The sequence below is a fragment of the Cricetulus griseus genome, chromosome 2, assembly GCF_003668045.3.
Source record: "Cricetulus griseus strain 17A/GY chromosome 2, alternate assembly CriGri-PICRH-1.0, whole genome shotgun sequence".
Lineage (NCBI taxonomy): Eukaryota > Metazoa > Chordata > Mammalia > Rodentia > Cricetidae > Cricetulus > Cricetulus griseus.
The window spans coordinates 115,511,548-115,537,519 of record NC_048595.1 but is presented as its reverse complement, the minus strand read 5'-3'; the positions used below and the strand labels follow the sequence as shown (position 1 = coordinate 115,537,519).

At 35.4% G+C, this 25,972-nt stretch overlaps 1 protein-coding gene and 1 pseudogene across 1 annotated transcript; one reads left to right on the top strand and one right to left on the bottom strand.

Moving 5' to 3' along the window:
- Positions 1–272: 272 nt before the first annotated feature.
- On the bottom strand, positions 273–22,510 carry Manea (mannosidase endo-alpha). The gene is given in 5 exon segments (NM_001243982.1): positions 273–2,633; positions 3,376–3,452; positions 13,587–13,696; positions 16,544–17,125; positions 22,407–22,510. Coding segments are annotated over 4 exon segments (1,389 nt in total). The 5' UTR covers positions 17,088–17,125; positions 22,407–22,510; the 3' UTR covers positions 273–1,975.
- Positions 22,511–24,212: 1,702 nt separating this feature from the next.
- LOC118238224 lies at positions 24,213–24,610 on the top strand (annotated as a pseudogene).
- Positions 24,611–25,972: the final 1,362 nt, after the last annotated feature.

The window sequence follows — 25,972 nt, the reverse complement described above, 5'->3', positions numbered from 1 at the left end:
TAGTAGCAAAGAAAAAATTTACAGGTTATATTTCTGTTTATTTCAATGAAGATACTTGGTCATATTAAATTTTACTATTTTTTTCTTAGAATTTCTCCTGGAAAATATCAGATTATTATTCTCATAATTTTATGACCTAATAATTCTCTGATCAATAGAAAATTTTAATTATATAAGCAAGGTTAGTATAATGCTTTAAAAGTATTTTATTTTAAAGGCATTATTTAAAAAATGAGCTACAACTTTTTTTTTTTTTTTTTTTTTTTTTTTTTGTATGTGCGAGTCTGCAAAGTCTGCAAAGATTCACAAGTAAGTGAGAGACTAAATGTGACAGGGTGGCTGTCCATGTCAGAGAACCACCTTGTGTGTTGATCCTTGCCTTCCACCATTTTTGAGACAAGATCTCGTTTGCTGCTGTCTACAGCAGGTTAGCTGGCTCAAGAACTTTGGGGATCTTGCCTGTCTATAAGGTCTAGCTCTCTGCAGAAGCAGTGGATTAGAACATGTACGCTAGAGAGCTCATCTTTATGTGAATTCTGGGTGCTGAGACCCAGGTCCTCATGCTTGCATAGCAAGCACTGTACTCACTCTTCAGTCTCCCTTTATGTAAAAATGTTTCCTCTGCTATGTATTTTATGATCAATTCCAGAACTAATCTGTATCTGAATATCTGTATGCTCTGGCGATTGGCATACATAATTTATTAACAAGACTCAACTGATTCACTCAGTAGAATTAAGAGATAACATCTGTGTAAAATTAGGTAGACTAGCTGCTTTTGCAATTGTAGATATTGAATTCAGTAGATTTTTACTATTTCTCATTTTTAAAATAATTTATTTTTAGCATAAGAGTTATCAATTTGTAACCACATGACAGCTATGGATCACTGACATTTTCCTCTTTTAACCCAATAGACAGTGGAAAAGTTTAAGACTTTCATATACATAACTAAAAAATATGGTGTTACTTTAAAAATAATTGTTATCTGTAGTTTAAGTGATAAATTTTCTGTATTATTTATGGTAAAAGTAAATTAAAAGGAAAACATTTCTAATATTAACATTATCCTTTGTTATTCATTACAGTAGTCTCTGGTGAACATTTAAAATTCATATGAATAATAAAAGGAGACCTAAAAAGACTTAACAAGATGTTCTAAAAACAGAGTATGTGAACTGGATAAACCTTATGATGACTGAGAAGCAAGGGTTTTCCTCATAGCTGAGAAGCAGTCACTAACATTTACCAAGCTACCTCCTAATGTTTCTAGTCTTTAATTCAGCAGAACAAACTAGGGGTATTAAACATGCAAAAGTACTCTGCACCACAGGCACCTGATTCTTCAAGTGATGATGCCAAAGCTGGTATTTAGTAGAACATGGCTAACAGGTAGAACAGAGAAATATAACAATAAAATAGCCTGTTATTTAAACAAGTTTGTACTCAAAAGAAACTTGAGAAGTGAATTTGATCACTAGGGAAAGCCAGCTATAATGTAAATACTAATAAATTTCAGTCACTGAAGAGTTCAGAAATGAAGCACAACCATCTACTGTCCTTTATTCTGTATTTCTGTTGTCAGATGTACCTAGCATGCACACACTTCTGTCTTTGAACCCAAATACAAGTAGGACTTACCTGTATCCTAGCTGCTTTATCTAATGCAAGCATTTTCTCTACTGTGAAACAAAAACCTAAAGGCCCATCCCATTAGTACTTTAATTGCAGCCAGAAGTTCAGAAAATTATGCCATGAGGAATGTTACAGACACAATCTCTCTCCTCAGATGTTTTCTTTGTACAGTATTGTCCACTGCAGGACAAGTAATATCATCTTTTAAAAAGGAAAAATGAAATAGTTGATAAAGGTAACAGTAGCAAGTGCACATTGAATTTGACAGTTTTTATTTCCATAACTCAAAACACAGGACGTTTACTGAAGTTGGGTGATTTGATAAACTATAAGTGAGACATTATGAAGTAGGCAGCTGTTGATCTAATGCATACGTCTTTCTTTCCTTACTGTATTTTTCAGACCATTTTCGAGTTAGTTCTAGATAATAACTTGGCTTATGAGGCCGGTAATCCAGATATACTGTGGTAGTGGTTCTTTTGGGGACAGCCTTTTCAATTTGAGTTCCTTCATGCCACTCGTTGAAAGAGGTGATAGAAATTAAATTGGGGTGTGTCTGGAGTGCAGCACTTAGACCAACTTCATAATACTTCCCATTGATGCGGTTCCTAGTGTTCTGAGTGTTCCATGGACGAATGCTTGTATCTATGTATCCTGGGCCTACACTTGGGATAAATATCAAGTTGTTCTTATCACAAAATGATTTCAGGTTACCCCAATTCTGATGTGATGAGCCATATGTAAAGCCATTTGTGGCAAAATATGTGTAAATTCCATCAAAACCACTTTGAAGAATATCATTTTTATGCTTTTCTTCTACTAGAAGTGCAATAAACAATCCATCATATGGAGAATTGCGAACACTCTGAGATCCTGAAGGTGTTAACAGATTGGCCCACACATTAGGCTTTGTGATATAGGAATCATAGATATAAAACATAGGCAGAGAATGCCCAGTCCTTGTCTTGTACCTATAAAAGGCTGGATGGCTTCCATATCTACAATAGAGACACATTAAAAAAGTGAGATGAACACTCACAGTATATGTCACAATAAAACTATGCATGGAAACTGAAAATGATTCATGAAGCTTGAGCATTGTTCCCAATCTTCAGTGAGTCACTCATGCAAATATAATGCTAATGCAAACATACTTTTAATTTTATACATTATGATACACTGGTATACTATCAAACTGGTGATTAATTACCTCATGCCAAAGTTAACAATTGGTGACTAAAGCTATAAAAGTCTATTATGGAAATGGAAAAACCAGTTTATCTTATCAGTGACAGGTGTACATTTGTTGCTGAGATGATTCTTTGTAAAATGAAATACATCAGAGAATCTTATCTGTAAAATACTTTATCAGAATGAAATTAATTACTATTTAGTCATTCTAGATATACATGAAGACAGATATGCAAACATTGTTATGAAATAAGACCACATTTCATCTGAACCTTCCTTTAAAAGACAAAATGTATATTCATAGATTTGAAAAACAGAAATGTAAAATGAACATAAAAGGAAATCATAATAAATAGCCTTTAAGGCATATAAAAATAGCTAACGTAGCAACCTTTACTCATGCAAACACTGAACTGTAAGAAACCTGAAAATGTTCTTCGATTTTTAGGTACTGATTATAAAACAACTCTCAGATATCATTTCAATGTACTTGTAATAGAAATTAGCTTCAGATCATACAGTATAACAATGAGCACTGAAGAAACTCACTTGTCTATAATATACTTGACATTTGTATACATGTTTTGATCATTTCGATTGCTATATGGCTCTACGTGAAAAGTGACCTAAAAAAGAAGAAAAATATCAATTAAAGAGTTATCTATGAAAGTATATACTACATAATTAATAAACTGCAATTCAACAACATTAAGATGAATATTTAGTGAGTCCAGTGGTTACCAAATAAATCTTAGTAGATAACAATTGCTGATTTTTTCCACTACTAAACGTAAGTGAAGCATTTCTCATGCATGAACTCAACCTCCTTATTCCATTAGATAGCTGAAGACTCCATTTTCTAAGTAACAAGTTGGTGTAGGTCTAGTATGTTGCCAATAGCCCCCAATTTGTGGGATCAATGTGTGGAAAAGGATTGAAAGCTTTCATAGGAGGCTATTTTTCATGTCATAGATTACAAAAGGCTGTATTGTTTATAAGACACAAGAATTTACTCTGTATTCAGGCATAGCTTTCCAAATAAAAAAAAATGCCCAGGTTTCAAATTAATATCTATTTTTTCTTAGGTATGTGACCATTACATTTATACTTAAATAGAAACAACAAAATATTCAATTAAATGAGAGCTTAATATCATTAAAAAGGCATCTTATGAATATGTATTTTTATCATTCAAAGAATTTATAAGAAAATAATTAGAAAATAATATGTAAAAGCTTCACAGAACACCATGATTTGCCCATATATAACTATTATAATAGGAGAATGCAGAAAATATCATACAAAGATTTAAAATTTGTACCTATAAATATCAGTTGTACATAATCAAGTTAAACAAATTATGTCTAACAAACGGCTTTGTTTTGTACACTGTTTCTAACGTGAAATATACAGCACAGAGAATAATGCAACTTACGTGATAATCATAAAAATCATTCTTAAATTCACTGAGTTATCCATATCAACTACATTTTATTGCTAATCTAATAAAATTATTCTTTGAATGTTATATTTTAAGTGTGAAATTATCTGTATGACAGGACTTTAACAGTACTGCAGCTCAAACCTTGTTTTTTCTTTTTTTTTTCCGATTACCCAATTAAATCAGAAAATATTTTCATTAATTAATTTTCATGGAATTAATTTTAAAGTCAGGCCACTTTGTAAATCAATTATTATCTACTTCTTAAAGCACCATGATGTAAGGTACTGTCAGTAACAAAGTCAGGTCAAGACATTCTTGCTATTTGCTTTCAAAACTGCAGGCCATAAATGATCAGATTCTTCCATCAAGTGCAGATCAACACACTGCAGCAAAGTCAAAGTCATCTGTTTAGAACTACTCAATTATTAATTAAATGTGTTATTCTTAATTAATGTCAGGATTTGGTAACCCTTTCAGAAAAATCTATTAACTAACATCAAAATGAATTTAAAATGATAGAATTTGATACATAAATTAAATGCATGCATTACTTTTAGAGAATGGGAATCATGTAAGAATTCTATTTCATACTTATGATTTTGTCTTTACCAAAATTCTTCTGAACCCTGTAGTCAAAGCACTTTTTCCTTAGTTCCCCCATTTCTTGACTTCACCTGGTACCATGTTTTATATCACACATGAGTGAAACAATTCCTTCTATACCTGGTAGTATCAAGTACTTTGCTATTTTCTCTTTCTACAACTTACTAGTGTTTAGTTTTGGCATTTAATAGACAGTAAATTTCCTTAACATAAGACATAAAATCTGTTTCTTTTCTGTTTTATTTTGATATAGTTGGCCATGAAGTCTGCTCTACCTTCCGCCTAAGACTACAGGTGTGTGCAAACATGCCCAGGGGTCTTTCTTAATATTGCTCATACGCAGAACAGAAACTCCTGCAGAGTAGACAGTGCAGGAATATATGCAAGCCTGAATTAACAATTCCAATGTAAATTAAACTCTAAGTGGTCTACTTTACCCCATTTAGGTAAGATTTGCCAAATTCTGACTGTGAATATACTCCTCATTTAAGAAACAAAACTGCTTATAAGACATTAGTATTAGACAAATGATTTATACAAAGGTTAAAGAATTTTTTACTTGAAAATAAAATGTTAAATTTATTGAAATACAAGGAAATCAACAATTCGGGTGTTTGTTTTACTTATAATCCTGGAAGAAAGAATTGATAACTCCAACTGATTTTATGTTGTTAGGTTTTTGGTTTCTTTGGGATATAATATGATGATGTTGCAAAACAAGCATGTCCACAATTTTTAGCTTTCAAACTTATTTGATCACATAAAGTCTGTGTATTACTATGATGTCTTTACTCTAGGCTATAGATCAAGTTTAAATAATTTTCACAGTTTTGGTCATTTGGGTCCTAAGGAAGGATAGAGTTCCTTCTCATAGTAAAACAAACAAACAAAAATAAACCATGAAAACATGTGGCATACATGCTATTTTCTCACAATTCATTAGCCAAAGCAGGCCAGGCAGAAAACCTAACATCAACTGGAAAGGAAACAGTCACACTTTCTAAGAAAGAAAAGAGAATAGGACTGTGCTCAAAAGTGTCAGCATCTCTCAATCAGCTCCACAACATCACCAATAAAAGACTGTTTCAATAGTCTATTTCTCAGGGTATTACATAGAGAAGACATAGGAAGATGAGAGGATCCAGCTCTGATCCTTGTAACTTAAATACCCCCTGGAATAACAGCTACAGGTACTTCAATTATATGTTCCAAAGAATAATACAAACATATAGAAAATATTATCTTTGAAAAAAACAAGTCACCACTTAGATTTCACTAATTTATATTTGGAAAAAACTGTCAACATCTGCAAACAATAATGCCAAAGAAGTCACTAATTCTTTAAACATGTTTTATTAACTTTTGTTTCTTCATTTATAATTAAAAACATTCACCTAAAATTTTAGTTTAAATTAATTTTAAAATTGCAGTTACAAAATATTTAGTGACTAATGCTACTATGTAATCAAAACTATTAGGTTATATAGCAAAAGCTTAGCTGTAAGACAAAGCTATGACCCAGAAACTATTTCTAAACAAGTAATAACAAAAGTGAAGGAAACCCTTTTTACATTCCAAATATAGAGAACAGTAAAATCCACCCAACCAAAAAAAGAAAAAATCAGAAACATATTTGTAAAAGTTAATGTCAAATTAATATAGTACAATCATTAAACTTTTTTCAAAATAAATTTGGTAAGTTGAAGAACTACTCAGAGTAAGTAATCAGTATTCAGAATTGTAGAAATCTGAAGATTTATAAGAAAAAAATGGAGATCAGTATTTTATCAAATTTCATCTCTTGCTGTCATTAAATAGCAAATCTAAAGCAAGGAGAGAACAAGTATGTTGTTCATATTTACAGGGACAATTAATGGCTGAGGTCTTTGTTACTTTTCTCTTCCACATAAAAACTTACAGTAGAATTAAAAGCAGTCTATTTTTCATGTATCCTGATATTTTACCTACTTTACCTTTAAAAAGCCCATTAAAGGAAAACATCCAGTTTCCTTACCTCCCACCACAAAACTGGGCACAGATTGGACAGATCAGGAGGGGTCTTGGATTTACTCTGTGCAAAATAAACCAACAACTTATTCAACCTCAGTTGTGGTTCCAAAACTTGAAAATTTGACTATCTGCAGACTCCAAATGTCATTGAGAGCTCACTGAAGGACACTGTGGAGCAAGTTATGCAGCAGTTACTGTCAGTTCATTTGAGAAATAATATCTCAAGACCTTCTTTAGGGCTACTGATACATTCAAGATATATATATATATATATATATATATATATATATATATATATGCCCGCCAGACTGTAATATAAACTACTACAAAAGAAAATCCTTCCTCCCTCTACTTTGGATCCTTAAAACCTAAAAGAAGATAGAAAATGTAAATTTCCAGAAGTAAAGACAGAAAGAAAACCTTTAAAGGGCAGACCAACAAACTGCATGAAGCAGACGGTGGGAAATTACCCACTGCCTCTAGCTTACAATATCACACATTATGTTGGAGCAAGAAGGGAGAAGGTACAAGCAATTAAATACATTGCTAGGAAGCATAGAAAACAGTACATACCCATGTCTCCAAACTCCAACACCAAGAGAGGAGACCCAGAGAACCTCAGAACCCCTCATGGGAGTTCATCTGATCTAAAACTCTGTGGAATAAACAAAGTCATATTAAGAGCACTGACACAGGCAGGCTGAACCTCAGTAGGATGAACATTGATAGCTGAAAGGGACACAGGAATGGGCTGGTAAAGGCAACACTGAAATCCATGCAAGGTTAGTGAGACCACTGATTACACTTGGAAAAATGGAACTGGGGTGGGCAGCAGCATTTCATGTCAAGGGCCGGAAAACATCTAAGAACAACTGGACTTACTTTTAAAGGAAGGCAGAAATTCAACCTCACAGGCAAACTGATGGATCCCCACTGAGACCCTGCATAGTCATGTTTGAAGTGCACAAAACGGTAAGCAGCTCTCTCACCAGCAAAGTTAAACTGATAAGACTTCTCAGGCAGCAGAGGGCTTTCCCTCATCCTCTAATCAAGGAAGAAATTTAAACTGGTATTTTTGTTTTATTTATTTTTTTATCTTTATTCTTACATAAATATTTATGTCTATCTTTATATTGCTCTCTTAGATTGAATACTATTTCCACTACTGTGTCTTTCCAAGTATTTCTCTAACCTACAACCCATACACTTTCTAATTTCTACTTCATTTTATCTTTTCTCTCTCCTACTCCCTCCTCTACAGACTCCTAATTGCAATTTTGTAATGTCAATAAATTTTAGGATCTGTTTCTTTCCTGACACTTTCTCAATTCCTCCCTTCTATTTACTATGCTATATGAATTCTTTGTCATATTCAGTTTACTGTCTTTCCATGCCTACATTTAGTGGGCAATATCCTAGCAAATACTTACTATCCTTGTTCCTTTATTCCCTATTGATTATTCCATTTAAAGGAGATAGTTGTTTGTTGACTGAAGTTTCTGTCCTGTCCAGTCCCGCAGCCATTTTGTTCCAAATAAATACACAGAGGCTTATACTAATTATAAACTGATTGGCTGATGGCTTCTTATTGGCTAGCACTCTGTAAATTATTAACCCATTTATATTAATCTATGTATCTTCTCGTGGCCTTGGCTTGCTGGAAAATGCCCAGGCATCCTACCTTCCTGGAAGTTACATGGGGTCTCCCTTGAGACTCACTCTGAGTTCCTCTTCCCAGAATTCTTCTAGTCCAGTAGTTCTGCCTATACCTTCCTGCCTGGCTATATCCTGCCTGTCCATTGGCCGAAACAGACTTATTTATCAACCAATAAGAGAAACATATTCACAGCATACAAAAAGACATCCCCCATTAGTTGTTTTCAACTATTACTGAGTTTTCATAGTAGGGTCTCCCCATCAGTGGCGTTTCTCCTGAACTACTCTATTGGAGTTGAACTGGGCATTATACTTGATGCTCTCTCAGCATGTGAGCTATATTACAAGCCTAATGCATGAGGTAGGAGGGGAAGGCATCTTAACCCTACCAGAAGCTAGTCCCAGGAGAAAACCGCCAAAAGAATTTCATATTTCAATATAAAAATTAAAGAGATAAAACACCTACAATGATCTAATCCCTGATGTGCAAATAGTAACAAAGAAACAATGACCATGAAAGGTCAAGACAACAGGACTCCTCCAAAAATTACCAATTCCACAGTAATAATTTTTCCAGAAACAGTGACCAGAATGAAATACCAGACAAAGAATTCAAGAGAATGATACAAAAGGAAGACTGAAAAATTCTAAAAGGACATGAGTAAGTTCCCGAAAGAATGAAAGGAGAATGCAAATGAACACCTGGATAAAATAAGGAAATCAAGACATGATATGAACACAAATTTAATACAAAGAAATACTTTTCAAAACTCAAATGAAAATCTGGGAAAAGTTCATTCAAAAAATTTAGTGGAAAACTTGTTGAGCACAACACTTGCTTAATTCACTGACCATGGAAATGTTGGGCTCGTGCCTAACTGGAGGCTTTACCCTTCACCCTGAGTGTTCATGGGATTGGAAGGTACTCTGCGCACATCCATAGGAGAAAGTTAAAATACAACTCGGACACAAAACCTGCAATCTACAATGGTGGCCTCCTGCAACATAAACTAGTACAATAGTGACACAGCATTGTGGGAGTAACCCACCACTCTGACTGGAGTTAAGGTCTACTCCAAAAGACAGAACCCATGCCTGGCATTGGGTAGCACAGAACCGGGGATAGGATAGGCCAGGAGCCTACAGGAAAACCAAACACTACTGTTCTGACATAAGGAGCATAGTAATAAAATGATTTCTAACAAGATTCTGTTATACACACACATCAGTGTCTCGCCCATCATCAGCAAAGTTTCCTCTTGCAGTAGATGGGAACTACCACAGAGACCCACAACTTGATAGTGTACAAAAAGGAAGAAATTTTGAAACCCTCAGTAAGTGGGACTTTTCATCAAACTCCTCCTTTCAGAGCTCAGGGAGCTACACATAAGAGGAGATGAAGTACTGTAAGAATTAGAGAGGGTAGATGACTCCAAGAAAGCATTGTCTTCCAGACATATTGGGTATAGTGTATATATGATTTCACAGAGACTATGGCACCACACACAGGGCCTGCACAGGTTCAATCAGAATGGGTCCCAGGGCCGAGTGGTCTAAGTGGACTGGAGTTTCCATGCATATCCAAGATGCTATCTGCAGCTGACAACCACTTGCAAAGGAAAAAATTCGTTTTCTTCCTGGGTATATTAACCACGCATTAGGTTGGCCACATGGCCAGCAGTAGATGGCCAACACAAAACAAATTCAAAGCTACTTCATATTATTCTGTTTGGAGAATATTCGCATTATGGTTCATTTGTGTGTATATTATGGTTTGAAATTGTGTGGTTGTGTGTGTGTGTGTGTGTGTGTGTGTGTGTGTGTGTGTGTGTGTGTGTGTAAGTGTAAGTTTCTTGTTTTGTTTTTATTTTGTTTGGGTTTTTTTGTTGTTGTTACTGTGTTCTAGTTTTCTTTTTTCTTCTTCAAGACAGGGTTTCTCTGTGTAGCGTTGTAGACCTGGCTGCCCTGGAACTCACAGAGCTCCACCTGCCTCTGCCTTCCAAGTGATGGGATTAAAGATGTGCTTCACTACTGCACAGCTTGAGTGTTTCTTGTTTAAAGGCAGAAAGAAAGGACATGAATTTGGAAAGGTGAGGAGGATCTGGGAGGAGTGGGGAGGGAAAAGCATGATTAGAATATACTATACAAAAGTAATTTTTTTCAATAAAAATACAATTAAAGAATTTAAAATATATCTTTTACAGAGATCATGTAACCCCAAATACGTAAAATATTTTATATTTGGCCCATTTTAGAAAGTGGTTGTTATTCTATTATGTGGATTTTAAAACATAAAAACAAAAATATAAGAAAGAACTAAGATGGAAATAAATTCAGTAGAAATCCTTACCAATGATTAGATCAAGGGAAGATCAAGTCTTGAAGAGAAGATAGATAAACAAGATCATTTAGGCATCAATGAAGATAAAATAAGAAGAAAGTATGAGCAAAGAATGTGAGAAAAACCAATTTACAAATCAAGAGCATAGAAAGAGGTTAAAATACTAAAAGGCACGTTGAATAAAATAAAATTCAAATTTCCTAAATCTAGGAAGAGATCCAGGAAGCATTTAGAATTTCAAACAGACAAGCCTAGAAAATAATCATCTGTCATTTAATATTGCTAAATATATAGAAGAAAGAAGGAATGTTGACATGACATACAGAAGACTTCAGGGCATACTTCCAAACATATGTTCTAATACTTTGGACAATTTTGAAGTAATAGATACATTTCTAGGAACATAGGTGCTCCTAAAATTAAAACAAGGGGATATAAATATCATTAACAGGTTTATGTACACAGTAGGAGTGAATGCATATCTAAAAATCTCCCAATTAATAAAAAAACGTCCAACCACAGATATACTAACTCATTGCTGAAATCTACCAGACTTTAGAGACACAGAAAAAGCCCAACATTTTTTCATGATACAAGCAAACAACAAAACAATCCCCTAATACCTAGGAGGAGAAGGTACCTACTTCAATATAATATGGCAAATTTATACCTAATATCATACTAAATAGGAAAGATTCAAAGTATTGCCAAAAAACAATGAATGAGACAAGGGGTCCCCCACACTTTATATCCATGCTGAAGTCAATTCAGAACTTTACATCTTAGCTATAGAAACAAGATAAGACAAATATAATAGATATAAAGGTGAAGGAGTTATACTATTTGAAGAGAAACCAGAGCCAGGCAGTGGTGGCATATTCCTTTAATGGCAGCACTCAGGAGGCAGAGGCAGGGGAATCTTTGTGACTTTGAGGCCAGCCCTGTCTATAGAGTAAGTTAGGTCTAGGATAGCCAAGGCTATGCAAAGAAAGACTGTATTGAAAAACAAAACAAAGCAGAGAGACAGAAACAAAAATATGTTGAACTATTAAAAATGTTGAACAATTAAAAACGTTGAACTATTGCCAATACTCTTCCAATCTTTCTTATCCCCCAGAATTTGACTATAACATTCTACTGCTGAAGACACTATGAACTTGAGTTCTAGAATATGGATAAATAAATCTGGTACTAATCTGGAAGTCTGTTCCTACTAGATAGCCTTAATAGTGTTCAAAGTTGCTATACACACTACTGACTAACACAAGAATCTGCCCCCAACTATGCACTTTGTGAGCTACAATGATAACCAGCCTGAAAACATAACTACTGGTGAAATAATAGCATAAATGCCATGAGACAACCAATCACCTTTTTGATTTAAGGTCCAATCTAAGGTCCAATCTTTAGGATTGAATCCATACGTAGAACCTTTATGCAGCCAAGACCCAATGGCTAAATAGGTCATAGCCCCTAAATGAGAACTTACCACTCTTATTCTGCTAAATAGACATAGTATTAAGCCAAACTCCTAATGACTAATAGATTAGTTCATCTCTCAACCCTCAGAGGTATTTGTTTCTGCAGTATATGGTGAACTGGTCAAGAGGCAGACAATAAGATACTGCAAAATGCTGAGTACTACAGGAGAGGTCTATATCACACATCTCTTCACTGAGATAAAGGAGCAATGCAGAAAAGAAAGTAGAAAGATACCAAGAATCAGAACACAGAACTACTATAAGGAAACAGTATTATCTGGATACAACAGCCTATCTGCGCATAAGAACTCATCACATTATAGCAATACTCATGAGATCTGTGCAAGCTCAAGCCAGATAAAATCCCAACATGGAGATGGTAGCTGGATATCAAGACCTATCCCTAGCTTTAGAACTACTGGCAGTGATATCTGAGAGAAGTAGAGTCAGTTTTCTTTAAGAGTATGGGCCCTAGTATGCCAATCAAACTCCAGTAGAAGGTCAAACATCAAAGTACATAAGGACAGCACAAACTGAACTTCATGAATAAAGGGGGGAGGCAGAACACAAAGATGAGTGGGGAAGGAAGAGGGGGTAGATCTGATACAAAATAGGGTGTTTGTTAACAAAAGGCACTGTACAAAATTCTCAAAGAATTAATTTAAAATTTCAAAAAAAGAAAATATTTGGACAGAAATTTATTTTTAACTACCTTATAAAGATATAAATTTATGGATAACAATAGTAGTTTTCAATATTTAGAGAATATTCAGACATTAATTTCACTAATTTCTACATTCTGTTCACAAAGGAACCTGTCAAATCTTCCTCTTCCTAATAAACACATAGTAAAGGCCAGAAAATGTAGTGCATATCTTTAGTCACAACACCTGAGAGACAGAGGCAGGAGGATTACTATGAGCTCCATATCAACTTGGTCCATATAACAAGTTCCAAGCCAGTCAGAGCTACCTAGTAGGTCCCTGTTTAAAAAATAATACAAAAGGTAATAGATGAATATAAAACATGGTTAGCAAAAACAGTAAGGGGTATCTTATAATTGGATAAGTTTTAAAATTTAAATTATTAAAACATACTTTGATGAAGTAGTATTATTTTAGAACATTTCTACATATATGAAATTTTAATTAAAATGAGTATGTAAAGTAGTATTTACTACCAAGAGGGTAAGAGGATAAATACAGTTTGATAACAAATTAAATACCTTCAGATTATATTTATGAGCTTTATCCAAAATAGTTGGTACCAAGTGATCAGTAGCTTCTCCATTCTCATCATTTGAGTCAGGCGGGTACCAAGAAAGGGCCAGTACTCCTAATAGACAAGCATAACAAAAAACAAAAAGCAAAAAAGAATTATCAAGAGTGACTGCAGGGGTCAAAAACTGGCAATATGATTTCCAAGTACATTCAAAAGGTTGTTACAATTATTTGGTTACTTTATCTAAAATTCATATACTATTTTAAGCAATTAGTATCTTTTTAAAATTAACATACTAACTACACATTTTGGAAGAATTAAGACACTCAGCAAAAAGAAAGAAAAAAACATTGTCCTTATATGCTGTCTCCTACAGGCCCCAACCATTTTCTCCAGTTATTCACATCTGCATATTCATCTGCAACATTTACTATGTTTGATAGACTGTATCATCATACTATTGTTAACCAATGGCTACAGCTTTTATTAGTGTCAAGCAGTTGTGTGGATTTGAAGAAAATCATAAGTTCATAAGCTAACCCTTACAGTACCAGAAAGATTGATTTACTATAAGCATTAGTCTGTCACCAATTTACCCCTCCTCCCTTCTGTTTACCCCCAGCAGCAACTGACTTTTCACTCTCTACAATTTTGCCAGAATGTCATATAGAATGAATCATAAACTATATATTTCTCTACAAGTGAATTCATTTACTTAACTACTTGTATTTTAGGTTTCTCATATCTTTTTATGACTCGGTAAGATATATATATATATATATATATATATATATAATATATATACACATGTTTTTTACTGTTACATATCTGTTGTGTGGGTATTTATTCACTTTCCTATTAAAGGTCCTATTAAAGGACATATTTGTTGATTTTCATTATTGGCAACTGGGAATAAAGATTCTACAATTATTACTATACGATAGGTTTCTAAATAAATAATATTTTTCTATAATTATTAGATATGTGAGGGTTTTTCTTTAAACACATAAATACCATTTAACAGAAGATTTAATAGAGACAAAATAAAGTGGCTCAAAATCAAATCAGCCAAAAATCCACCATGGATGGGGGCAAGACTCATTTATTGCCATCATTAAAACTAAATGGGAACAAAGCTATCTTTGTCTGCTATCCACAGAATACAAAAAAAAAAAAAAAATGGAAAACATGTAACACAGAACAAAGAACTAGTGGATAGGGATCCAGGGAAGTGAGGGCTATTGAAGAAGGGACTTGCATATAGATAAAGATGTTGGTGAAAACAAAAGATGGAAGGAAACTGACGAACATTTAAGCAGCCCTCCAACCCAACTTGCAACAGCATCAAGAACAAACACACTCAGCACACACACATCCTAGGAAAGCAATTTCGTTCTCTCAAAAAGCAGTGAAAATAAATATATGTAAGGGAAGTAGCACATGTCAAAAAGTTACAAAGCACACGAACAATGTAAGGAATGCATTCTTCCACATAATTCAAACCAGGATTCTATTTCTAATAACCATGCAGTGATTTCCAACAGCTATATATATCAAACATGGGCAACAAGAAATACCATGAAGACAAAGGCTTACTCCATAAATAAGAAGGTACTAGCAGAGTGACTAAGTTAGTCATGAAAGCATCACAGAAGTCAGTTTCCTCAGGTGCTTCTGGAGAGGGGGAAGCAGATCTAGGAAGCAGCAGTCTACAGCCTGGCTCCCAATGATCATGTGTCTCTGCTGTACTTCATGCAGATATTTGTGTGAGCCAGCATCAGCATTCTCAACAGCAAAGACAAAGCAAAGTCACTCTGGAAGCTGTCTTCTCAAAAGCATGTTTCAAAGAATAATGAATAAAACACAAGCAAGGAAATAAAAGCATCAGTCTTTATTAATAGAACACCAAAGACAACAGACCTGGCTATGTGGAACTTTCACACACTGGCTCTAGAGACTACATTTCTCAGACACTGTCATTACGACTAAGGATATGTATCTGGAAATCACACAAAGGACAGAAAAGGATGAGGGGCACTGGTGACATGAGAATAACTGATCACTTTTCACCAGTTAAACTAAAGGTGTACATTGCAATGGTACAGCAATTTTAAAAATAAATAAGAAGAATAACTATATTACTAGGCCAAAAGAGACTGCAGGATAGAATAATTCACACATTCAATGTTAGATAAGGCATATAAAAGATGAAGAAAAGACCATCAACAAGGCAAGTGGAAATGCAAAACGGAACATTTAAAACCATATTACATTAAATAAAAGAGAAACTGACACAGAAATTGAAAAGGAGTAAAGAAATAAAGCCAAATTGTATGCTACAGAAAAGAAAAAAAACAGTTGAAATGTCGAACACATGACTGCAGAAACAACACCCTCGATCATATAATGAAATATAATCACCAATAAAAATGAATAAAACTGATAATTTTAACAACAGATGAATAACAAAATACTGTGTTGTGCAAAATAGAAAAAGCAAACAGGATAGCTAATTCATTTTTCTGTCATAAAGGAACAGAACAATCATAACTTCACAGTGACAGAAATCACATACAGTTGCTGGAGTAGGGTCAGGTTCAGCAGTAAATGGGGCAATGATGATGACAACTTTAGAGCAGGAGGAAAGGTCCTGTTGCCCTGAACTCATAACCCTGTTCCTTCAGCTTTCCCAGTACTACAAATGTAGGCGTGCTCCACTATGCATAGCTCAGGTGTGTACCTAGCACAAATGAAGTCATCAGTTCAATTAGCATTACAGCAACTTCCTCCCCCCCCCCAAAAAAAAAACAAACAACAACCAAAACAGAACAGGTCACAAATGCAGTACAATCCAAGGATATGAGTTAAGACTGTAATTAATGAAAGTATGAAGACTGATTAGTAATTTAATTGTTCATACAAATTACTTATATATGTAAATAAAACGAACTAATTACCAACCAATTGAGGCTGAGCACATTTGTCTCATGTGAGTTTCTATGACAGAAGGGTCCCGAGAGCTGTAACTTCCTAACTCAGGGTAGAAACTGGAGCCAATGTCATCTGGAGGAGTATGTATCCCTTGTGGATAGTTCTTGGCTATTCTAGGATCCCAGTGCTCCAGGACTGGATGATTCCAGTGTATATATTTACCATCAAATTGTGGGTTTCCATACCAACTGTAATAAAATACATGTAAGAAATAATTCAGAGGAGGCAGTTCTTCTAGGTTCACTTCAGAGGCTTTAGGTGGCTGCACAGTCTCAACAGCAGCTTTTAAATCCTTTGTATTTGTTTCCATGTTGATTCTATCACTCTTTTGGAAGTCAACTTTGTTTTCCAAGGGGGCGTTGGGTGGATGAAGTTCTGGAAGAAGGTCAAGTCCAAAAGGAGTTCCAAAGGCTGATGTATTTGGCCTCAGCATCTTTAAGCCCATCATCAGAGAGAAAATAAACAGAATAAAAAGTGACAAAATGATGCAAGTCTTTCTTCGAAATTTTGCCATGATGACATACTTCAAACTCCAAAATAATGAATGTTTTGCTGCAATTCATTGAAAAAAGATCATTAGTAAGTGCTACCAACATGTTTTCTACAACATTTAAAGTGAAAGTTAAAATCCAGCGACTACATTAAAAGTAAACAAAATATATTATAATAAACCACCCAAATACTGTTAAAGAACACACACACAGAGAGACAAATACATATACATAAGAGGTACTGATTTGGAAATAGCACTATGTACTGTGCCAATAACATTTAGTCAGGTGAAACTCAGGGAATCTATTTAATAAAATAAAGTATATTTTTCATCATGTGAATGAATTTTATGTAAACAGAACATATAAAGTCAAGTGAATAAATTTTAAAAATTGTAGTTAATGGAAGGAAATACTTAAGGTGTATTTTAAGTAAAAACATTAAAATCCAGTGATACAGTTTCAAAAAGGGTCCTTAAACTGAAAAAAAAAATGTAGGTATTACAAGAGGGGAATAACTACATGTTTTTAGTTTTATTTGGGGATGGAATAGGATCAGCTAAAATTTTCTAATGGCAGTAATAGAAACAATAAAAGGTAGATATTATGCCAACAAACATTCAACACTGAATGACTGTGTTTCCCCAAACCCACAAGTCAGAAACTTAACTCCTAATTCAAAAATGTTGAGAGGCAGACTCAGTGCAAGTTGATGACTCCATCTACCATGAATACTTTCTTTCAATTTTTTATTAAAACTAAACTTTCAGATTGCTGTGTTAGGTTGCCTGATGATCCTTTCAAGAAGATGTGTTTTTAATGGATCACTTCGTTTTTCTTGTCCCCCACCCCTGTTCAAACCCCTTACAACTTTGCCACCTCTATCTAGCTTCCTTTCCACTACCATGCTACCAGTGTCCTACTGCCCTCATCTCTTTCAGCATCTGTTCTACCCTTTGAAGTTCCATAACTTATACCATGCTTTCACACCTCCATATATATACATACATACATACAAACATGCTAGAAATATCTGAATGTGAGACAGAAGACTTTATCTGACTTGAGTTATATCATTTAGTATCATTTTTAGGAATCTCAATTTTCCTTATTTCATTATTCTTAAAGCTTAACAAAATTCAATTGTAAGCATATACAACATCAGCAATGAATTAATGGTGCTATTGGGTTGGTATGCTCTCCTGATCTCCTCTCATTCAGAGGCTACAGCTTCTATACACCATCAGACAACATCCCTCCCAATATAGCTGATCCTGTCAAATCTTGATTTTAGACATCCCAGTGTCAGAGTTATGGAATTTTGTTCAAAATTTAACTTCATGAAGAAACTTGTAAATTTATATTAAGGAAATACACAAGCAGAAACATGCAGATACATTTGTACACATTATACACATACTCATCCACTAAACATCTGTTCTATATATCATACGTCTTCATCCGTGGTTCAAGTAACCACAGATGGCTGCTGACAAAGAAATATACAACTATACCAAATATATACAGATTTTTTCTTGTTATTATCCTCTAAACAACACTGGATATTGTCTATTTAGACAACATTAATTATTAGAAATACACAGGAGGAAGGATGTAGCTTATATTCAATATCTCATATAAACAAGCACCCATGAATTTTACTTCCCAGGAAATTCCCAGAACCAACCTCCTCAACCTACTTAGATAACAGCTATCTGTATATACAACAAATAACAGTGTAATTATACACAATTGTAGCTATTAACGTGATTGAAACTGGAGGAAAAATAAAGGAATTGTTTATACTATTTTAGCAACATTTTTAATGTTGAAAAACATTTTTTTAATAAGGAAGAAAACAAAAATAAAGAATCCCACTAGGCAAGTACATGGTGAGTATGAAATTTTAACATAACCTCTGCTTATTTCTGGGAAGGAACAATTTTGTACAGTCCTTCAGGGTCTGCACTGCACAATACCAAGAAGTGAAAGCTGTTGTGGGAATGTGATAGGTCTATGCATTGGACAGCAATAATGGAACAAAATGGCCACTTTGGTTTTCTGCTATAACTTGCTGTCCTGAAATTTCCAAGCTATTGATGTAATAACATATCCACCCTTCCCTTTAATTAAAGACTGTGATAATTTTGACCAGACAGGACACAGAAAAAAATTATTTTGATATATGATCTTGACTATATTAATCAAACACAAAATAGAAATATGTTTAAAGCATGTACAACTGGATCTCTAGATGGAAAAAATAGTAAGCTCTTCTTATGTCTTCTAAAATTACAACTGTTTGGGGTTAAATATTTCATAAAGAATTAACCAGTGGCATTGTATGCTTAACACATACATACATACCCACAAAGAGAGAGACAGATTCTTGTCAGGATGAAGACTTATTTCACACCTGATTATGTAGCACTAAGTAATTATGAGACATAAGCAATTATTCACGATGATGATAATGAAAAGATGGGTGGCATGAAAATACTCCAGAAGGAGCATATGGTAGCTGGCTATGGTGACACACAACTTTAATCCCAGAACCTGATTGGGGGGTGTCCTTCTGCATGTTGTGAATGTATGTTTCTCTTATTGGTTGAGGAATAAAGCTGTTTCAGCCAGTGGACAGGCAGGATGTAGCCAGGCAGGAAGTATAGGCAGGGGTACCCAACTAGGAGAATTCTGGGAAGAGGAATACAGAGAGTAAGTCACAAGGAGATGCCATGTAGCCACTGGGAAGGTAGGACGCCTGGGCATTCACCAGTAAGTCAAGACTATGTGGAGATACACAGATTAATAGAAATGGATTAATAATTAAAAGACAGCTAGCCAATAAGAAGCCCTAGCCATTGGCCAAACAGTTCATAATTAATATAAGCCTCTGTGTGTTTATTTGGGACTATGATCTGGAACTTCCATGCCAGCCAGGGCTATATAGTGAGGGTCCATCTCAAAATAATAAACAGGCTCTGCTTCAACATAAATATAATAAGTAGGATAATAATAATAATAATAATAATAAAACCAACCCAGCATATGAAACTGAGCATGTAGTTCAGTAGTTGGAACATATGCCTAGCATGAACAATTCCATTATCCATGCAGAAAACAAAACCATAAATACAGCATATGCCTTAGTCTCTCTAAACTTACATTCAAGGTTCAAGACAAAGCAGAGATCTGCCTCTTCTTCCTGATACCTCTCCTAAGGACTCCTGAATAGAAAATTCTATTAAGACAGCATTGTTCTCCTTTAATGTTGGTATTTCTTACAGTGTACACTGCATTAAACTATCTGTGTACAAGTTTTCTATTTCCTAGAAATGGAGTATATTTGTACTATACTATATCCCAACAAATATAAAGATCACTCATAATACTTAAATTTTGACGTTTCTATTGTTGACACTGGCATGTGTTTGGGCAGTATGTGTATAATATATTCTACTATACATATGCAAACCAGATCTTTGTAGAATCTGTAAAAATATCCATGGAGTCTTAATAATTTTAAAGTCTATTAAGACAAATTACTATCTTAATATCTCCGACAACACAATACCTCTGGAGCCTAAAATAAGTATTGCTCTTGCAGGAGACAGGCAAAGGAACTACTACCTACTTTTAACTAAAAAAAGGTTTCAGAAGTTCCTTGTGAGAAAAACAAACAACAAACAAAAATACCTCTACAAGACAACTACAGGTATATAGGTTCTCAAAATAGGAAGTTCAGGGTACTGGCAAATGACAATGTGTCCTCATCCAAGGGAAGTTTGCATGACCCACAGTTACTCAACTGGTTCTTCTGAAACCATGATATTTTTATGTTTGGTGCTTTTAATATTCTCAAATGATATTTAATGTGGAAGTCTCATGATTTCTAATAAAAAGTGTTGTAAACATAAACAACTAAGAGATCCAGTATTTGTTCACTTTAATAACTAGGAAAAATCAGTTTCCATTTTAAAATAAGCACTTAAGTTATAAAGATTCCTCCTGCTTTTTATTTTGTGTTCATATTGTTTTCTTCTAATTTTATGCCGGAGGAAGTACCTAGAGACTAAAACTAATGCTAAGAAAACACATCTGAAACTTTCAGAATCTTGCCCAGTTCAGTTATACTGCAAACACATGTTATCTTTTGTACAGATGTTCAGTCAGGCATAACCACAGTCTTCTGTTTTTATCTTCACAACCATTTACGACAGAGAACTTAATGCTCCAGGTGATGGAACTGTGTAGATTTTCCAAGTGTTTGGGCTAGCTGGCAAACCGCCAAGTAACCTGCCACTGAAGACCATGTAAGGGCAAATTATAGTGCTGCAACTCAGGCTCCTAACTCCAACTTATGTGGCCTCAAGTATAGACGGTATACTACAATGATTGTTGCACCATGGACTCTGACTTAGAAAGGACCAACGGTTCCTGCCTTCTTGAACTGTGGCCTACACTTAATGAGAAGGTGGCTCATGATCACATACTAGTTACTTATTATAGGAATTCAGAGCAGCAGCTTCCTGTGAACACAGATTAAAAAGCCATAAAACCCAGTTTCTCTCGGCTTACAAACAGCTCAGAGTGCAGTAAAGGTAATGTACTGCGTCACAAATCTGAACTAGTTTTACCAAAACCTACATTAACTTTGCATTGTTATTTTAAGCTGCCGCCTACACTGTAATGTGAATAGACAACCATCTCTTTTCTGATTTGTATTTCTAGCTCACACAGATCGACATGAGAGCTCAAATAACTCTCCTTTTAATTTAGTTTTTAGTACTTCTCCATTTTTTTTTTCTTTCACTGTGTTATCTCTAGGTCCTTGACACAACAAAACAAAAGTTTTAACCGCTTGTAATCCTCCGCAAAGGGAAAAGAAACCGACCACCCTCGTCCAGCGAGGGGGAGTCTACCAAACCGATCAAGCCAAGCATGTTAAAGGGGAACAGAACAAAGACCTCGAAGGGCGGACTTGTGCCCGCGGCCTTCCGGGTGCAAACTGGGCTGGAAGACCGGCGCCGCGACCGCGAGGGGCCAAAGACCCACCGGAAGGTTCGGGGCTCAAGGCGGAGGCGTGTGGAACCGCCTCGGGGAAACTTAAGACTTGCGGGCTGCGGGGCAGCCGGGCTCGCAGGGCTTGCGGACACTAACCTAGCGGGAACCGGCACAGAAGCAGGGGCCGGGGCCGAGCCGGTCTGGATTCCAAGGAGCCCGGGGCGCAGGGTCAAAGGGCGCAGCAGGAAGGAGGCCTCCGATTGGCTGGCGGGCAGGTGCGCAGGCGCCAGCTGCGGCGTCTGTGCGGGCCGCAGTTTAGGGCTCCCGCAGGTACTCACCTGGATCTGGGGTCCTGCCACCTACGGGGACTCACCGACCGACGGACTGAGAGCCCTGAGTTCTGCCTTGGCTGACAGCTCTGGTCGCGGCCGCCTGGTCCCGCCTCCCAGAGAACAGCGCGAGGCGCGACTCGGGGCGAGGCTCTGAGGGGCGGGGCTTTGTGGGGCGGGGCTTCGAGTCCCTAGCTGTCCTGGAGTCTAGTAAGGTTTTATGATGAGGACAGCAGAAAGTGTTATGGCAGGCTAGATCCCCATCATTTCTCCAAGAAAAATGAAAGATCTCTTAAACATTAGCCTTCAAGGTGAAGCCGTGAATCTGAGCAACTGTGTTCTGTATTTCACTTTTTAAAAAATTCACCCCAATGTTGCTTATATTTATAATGCATTGGATATTTCCAAAATTCTAAAGTTGGAGATGTGTTTTAGTTTATAAATGGGTCTTAATTTACAGAAGTAAACAGATAAATATGATATGTGAAAATTACAGGTCTGCTAGGAATCATGAGTGCACAATTACAACAGAAATAGAGAGGAAGTCAGGTACAGAAAAACAAGAATTTTTGCAGTAGAGGCTACAGCTGGGTTTTCCATCTTACATCAGCCTTAGACACCAAGAGGATTCAGTGTTTTGTTTGGTTACATGGTAACAAGGAAACCTGACTCAGAGTAGAACTTGCAAGTGTGAGGATGTAAACAGTGTTGTAAAGTCTCCCCTTAAAAAGAAACTAGTGTTTTTTTTTTTTAAAGAGATTTGAAGTATACATATATCTTATTTTAAAAAGAATTAAAAATATGTCCTAGTACTTACTGCAAAAGCTTAAGGCCACAAAATTATTGGTTTCCTATCACTATTAGGCAATATTTTGTGTTTTTCGTTGTCCTTATATTTTGGAAAAGGGTTTGTGAAAATCTGTAGTTTCCTAAAATTCCTGTCTCCCTGGCTTTGCATGTTATATAAATGAAATATATCCTGGTTTTCTATGCTAACACGTTTTGCTACATGCTTATGTTTTGAAGTTGCTAAACATACAACTCAATTGTACATCAAATAGTTTGCATTATCATTATAAAAACTGTCTTTTGGGGGGTTGGCCAGATGGCTCAGCAGTTAAAAGCACTTACTGCTCTTCTGGAAGACCCAAGTTCAATGCCCAGCACCCATATGGCAGCTTATAACTGTAACTCCAGTTTGGGGATCTGACACCCTCGCACAAACACACATCCAGGGAAAACACCAACACACATAAAATAAAAATAAATTTAAAATTTTCAATTTTTGCCTGAAAATGTTATCTAATTGAAGTTCCTTTAATTTTTGTGTTCCCTCTTCAATATGGAAGTATTCACAAATACATTCACTTCGATATATTCACTTTTGTGATAGCTTGATAATCAAAATACTTAAAGCTTAATATCTTGTTACATTTAAGAATAATGTAATTGCATAATCTTGCATTTACATCAGACACCAAAATTTATGACAAAACTTTAATAGTGTTGTGTTCATGTTAAGAACAAGAGAAAAATGTTGTTAGTATTTCCATTCAACATAGCACTGAAGGTCTTCTTATTGTATCATTTCCAATATGATCATGAGGTATTTTCTTTTGCTTCTAAAATTTTGTAAGTTTAGTTATGAGATACATTAGACACAAATAAATGAACAAATGGACAATAACTAATGAACACCGATGCACTAAGCTATACGAACTTTAAATTTTTGCAACCTGATTATCCTAATTGATGTTATTTGAACTATGTTAGCCAAATTGTGTGTTCCATCCCACAATCCCTCCCACCCTTCCTTTCCAACTTGAGCCCGGCAGAATGGCACCCGGAAAGAAGGGTGGCAAGAAGAACAAGGGTCGTTCTGCCATCAATGAGGTGGTGACAGGAAAATACACCATCGGCATTCACAAGCACATCTATGGCATGGGCTTCAAGAAACATGCTCCTCGGGCACTCAAAGAAATCCGGAAATTTGTCATGAAGGAGATGGGGACTCCAGATGGATCTATTGATAACAGGCTCAATAAAGCCATCTGGGCCAAAGGAATAAGGATGTTCCATACGGTATCTGTGTACATTTGTCCAAAAAACATAACGAGGATGAGGACTCACCAAACAAGCTATTCACATTGGTAACCTACTTGCCTGTTACCACATCCAAAAATTTACAGACAGTCAATGTGGATGAGAACTAACCTGCTGAGTGTCAAATAAAGTTGGAGAACTGCAAAAACAAGAAAAAAAACTGAGCTGGAATTGTAGGCAATGTCATATCCTGCAACTGTGACCACTCACTTCCTCCCGTACTGTAGCTAGGAAGGTTGAGATGGATGGATAGAGCCAACATTGGCAGCATTATTTTTCTTCCATATCAGTATTCAACCTATTTTTTGTAGATTATATATTTACTTGTCTTTCTGTATCCCTAGTGTTTTCTTTTATTATCATATTTGAAGCATTTTTGTATGCCAGAGTTTAATATATTTCAAATATGCAATGATCATAGTTACTGTAATGTCTAGTATTCTGTTTCATGTAATTCTAAACAGTACAGATTTTGGTTGGTACATTTCTAAATATTAATTAGATAAATCTCTAAAATGAACAAGTAACTAATAAACTGATAGTTAATGAAAGTTCTTTTCTAGAAAGTTCATGTGTGTTTCTACTTGTAAACACATACAGAATATCTGAGAGGATGTGTTCATTGTGATCTATTGTGACTCTTGTTCATTTGTTCTTCTTTCTTTCCATCTTTCTTTTGTCATCTCATATCTTGTTAACTAAAACCACAGTGCTGAAATAATGTGCCATGTATTTAGTAAGTGAATTACTTTAAGGAAAAAGAGATGTGCATGCATTTGTCTAAATGTAATGTATCAATAGTGATAAGTCATTGATAAAGCCAATAAAAATTTTATAAAGATGTAAGGATGAAGGGAAGAGATACATGCATTTTCCTTATAAATTCTTTTCATGAACAAGCCTAACACAATAACCTGCTAGCCTAACACAGTAACCAATAAACAGTCTGTGATGTTTACTGTCACTTTATTATTATAATAGTTCCCACATCATAAGGCACCTGTGTTTTCACTTGCTCCATTACTGAAACACCAGCAATCATTATTTTCCTATGAGCATTAATAATGAGTAGCCTTCTTATTTCCTAAACCTAGCCAAATGCTTGCATTTTCAGCCATAGTTTTTCCTCCCTATGTCAATGAGTTGTATCTGTCACCTGAATATCACATGTTCCTCACCCCATCCGTCTACTGCTTTTACCAGGTTATGACCAAAAAGCATCATTTTAATAACTTTAAACATTATTACTCCTCAAATCTGGAAAACAAACTCACAGATCACATGAAAGCATGTAGACTAAAGTACAGTGTGCAGGTGAAGGCTAGTATTTTAGGCAGTTCAGTGACCCTAAAGGGTGTACCCAAGTGTACACTTAGGATGTCTTTCTTTTAAGGTTGAGGTCTCTCTTAATAATTTATCTCCATATGCATAGTCTGCCCTCTTCAGAATTCTATATGTTGGTGGTTCTTGAG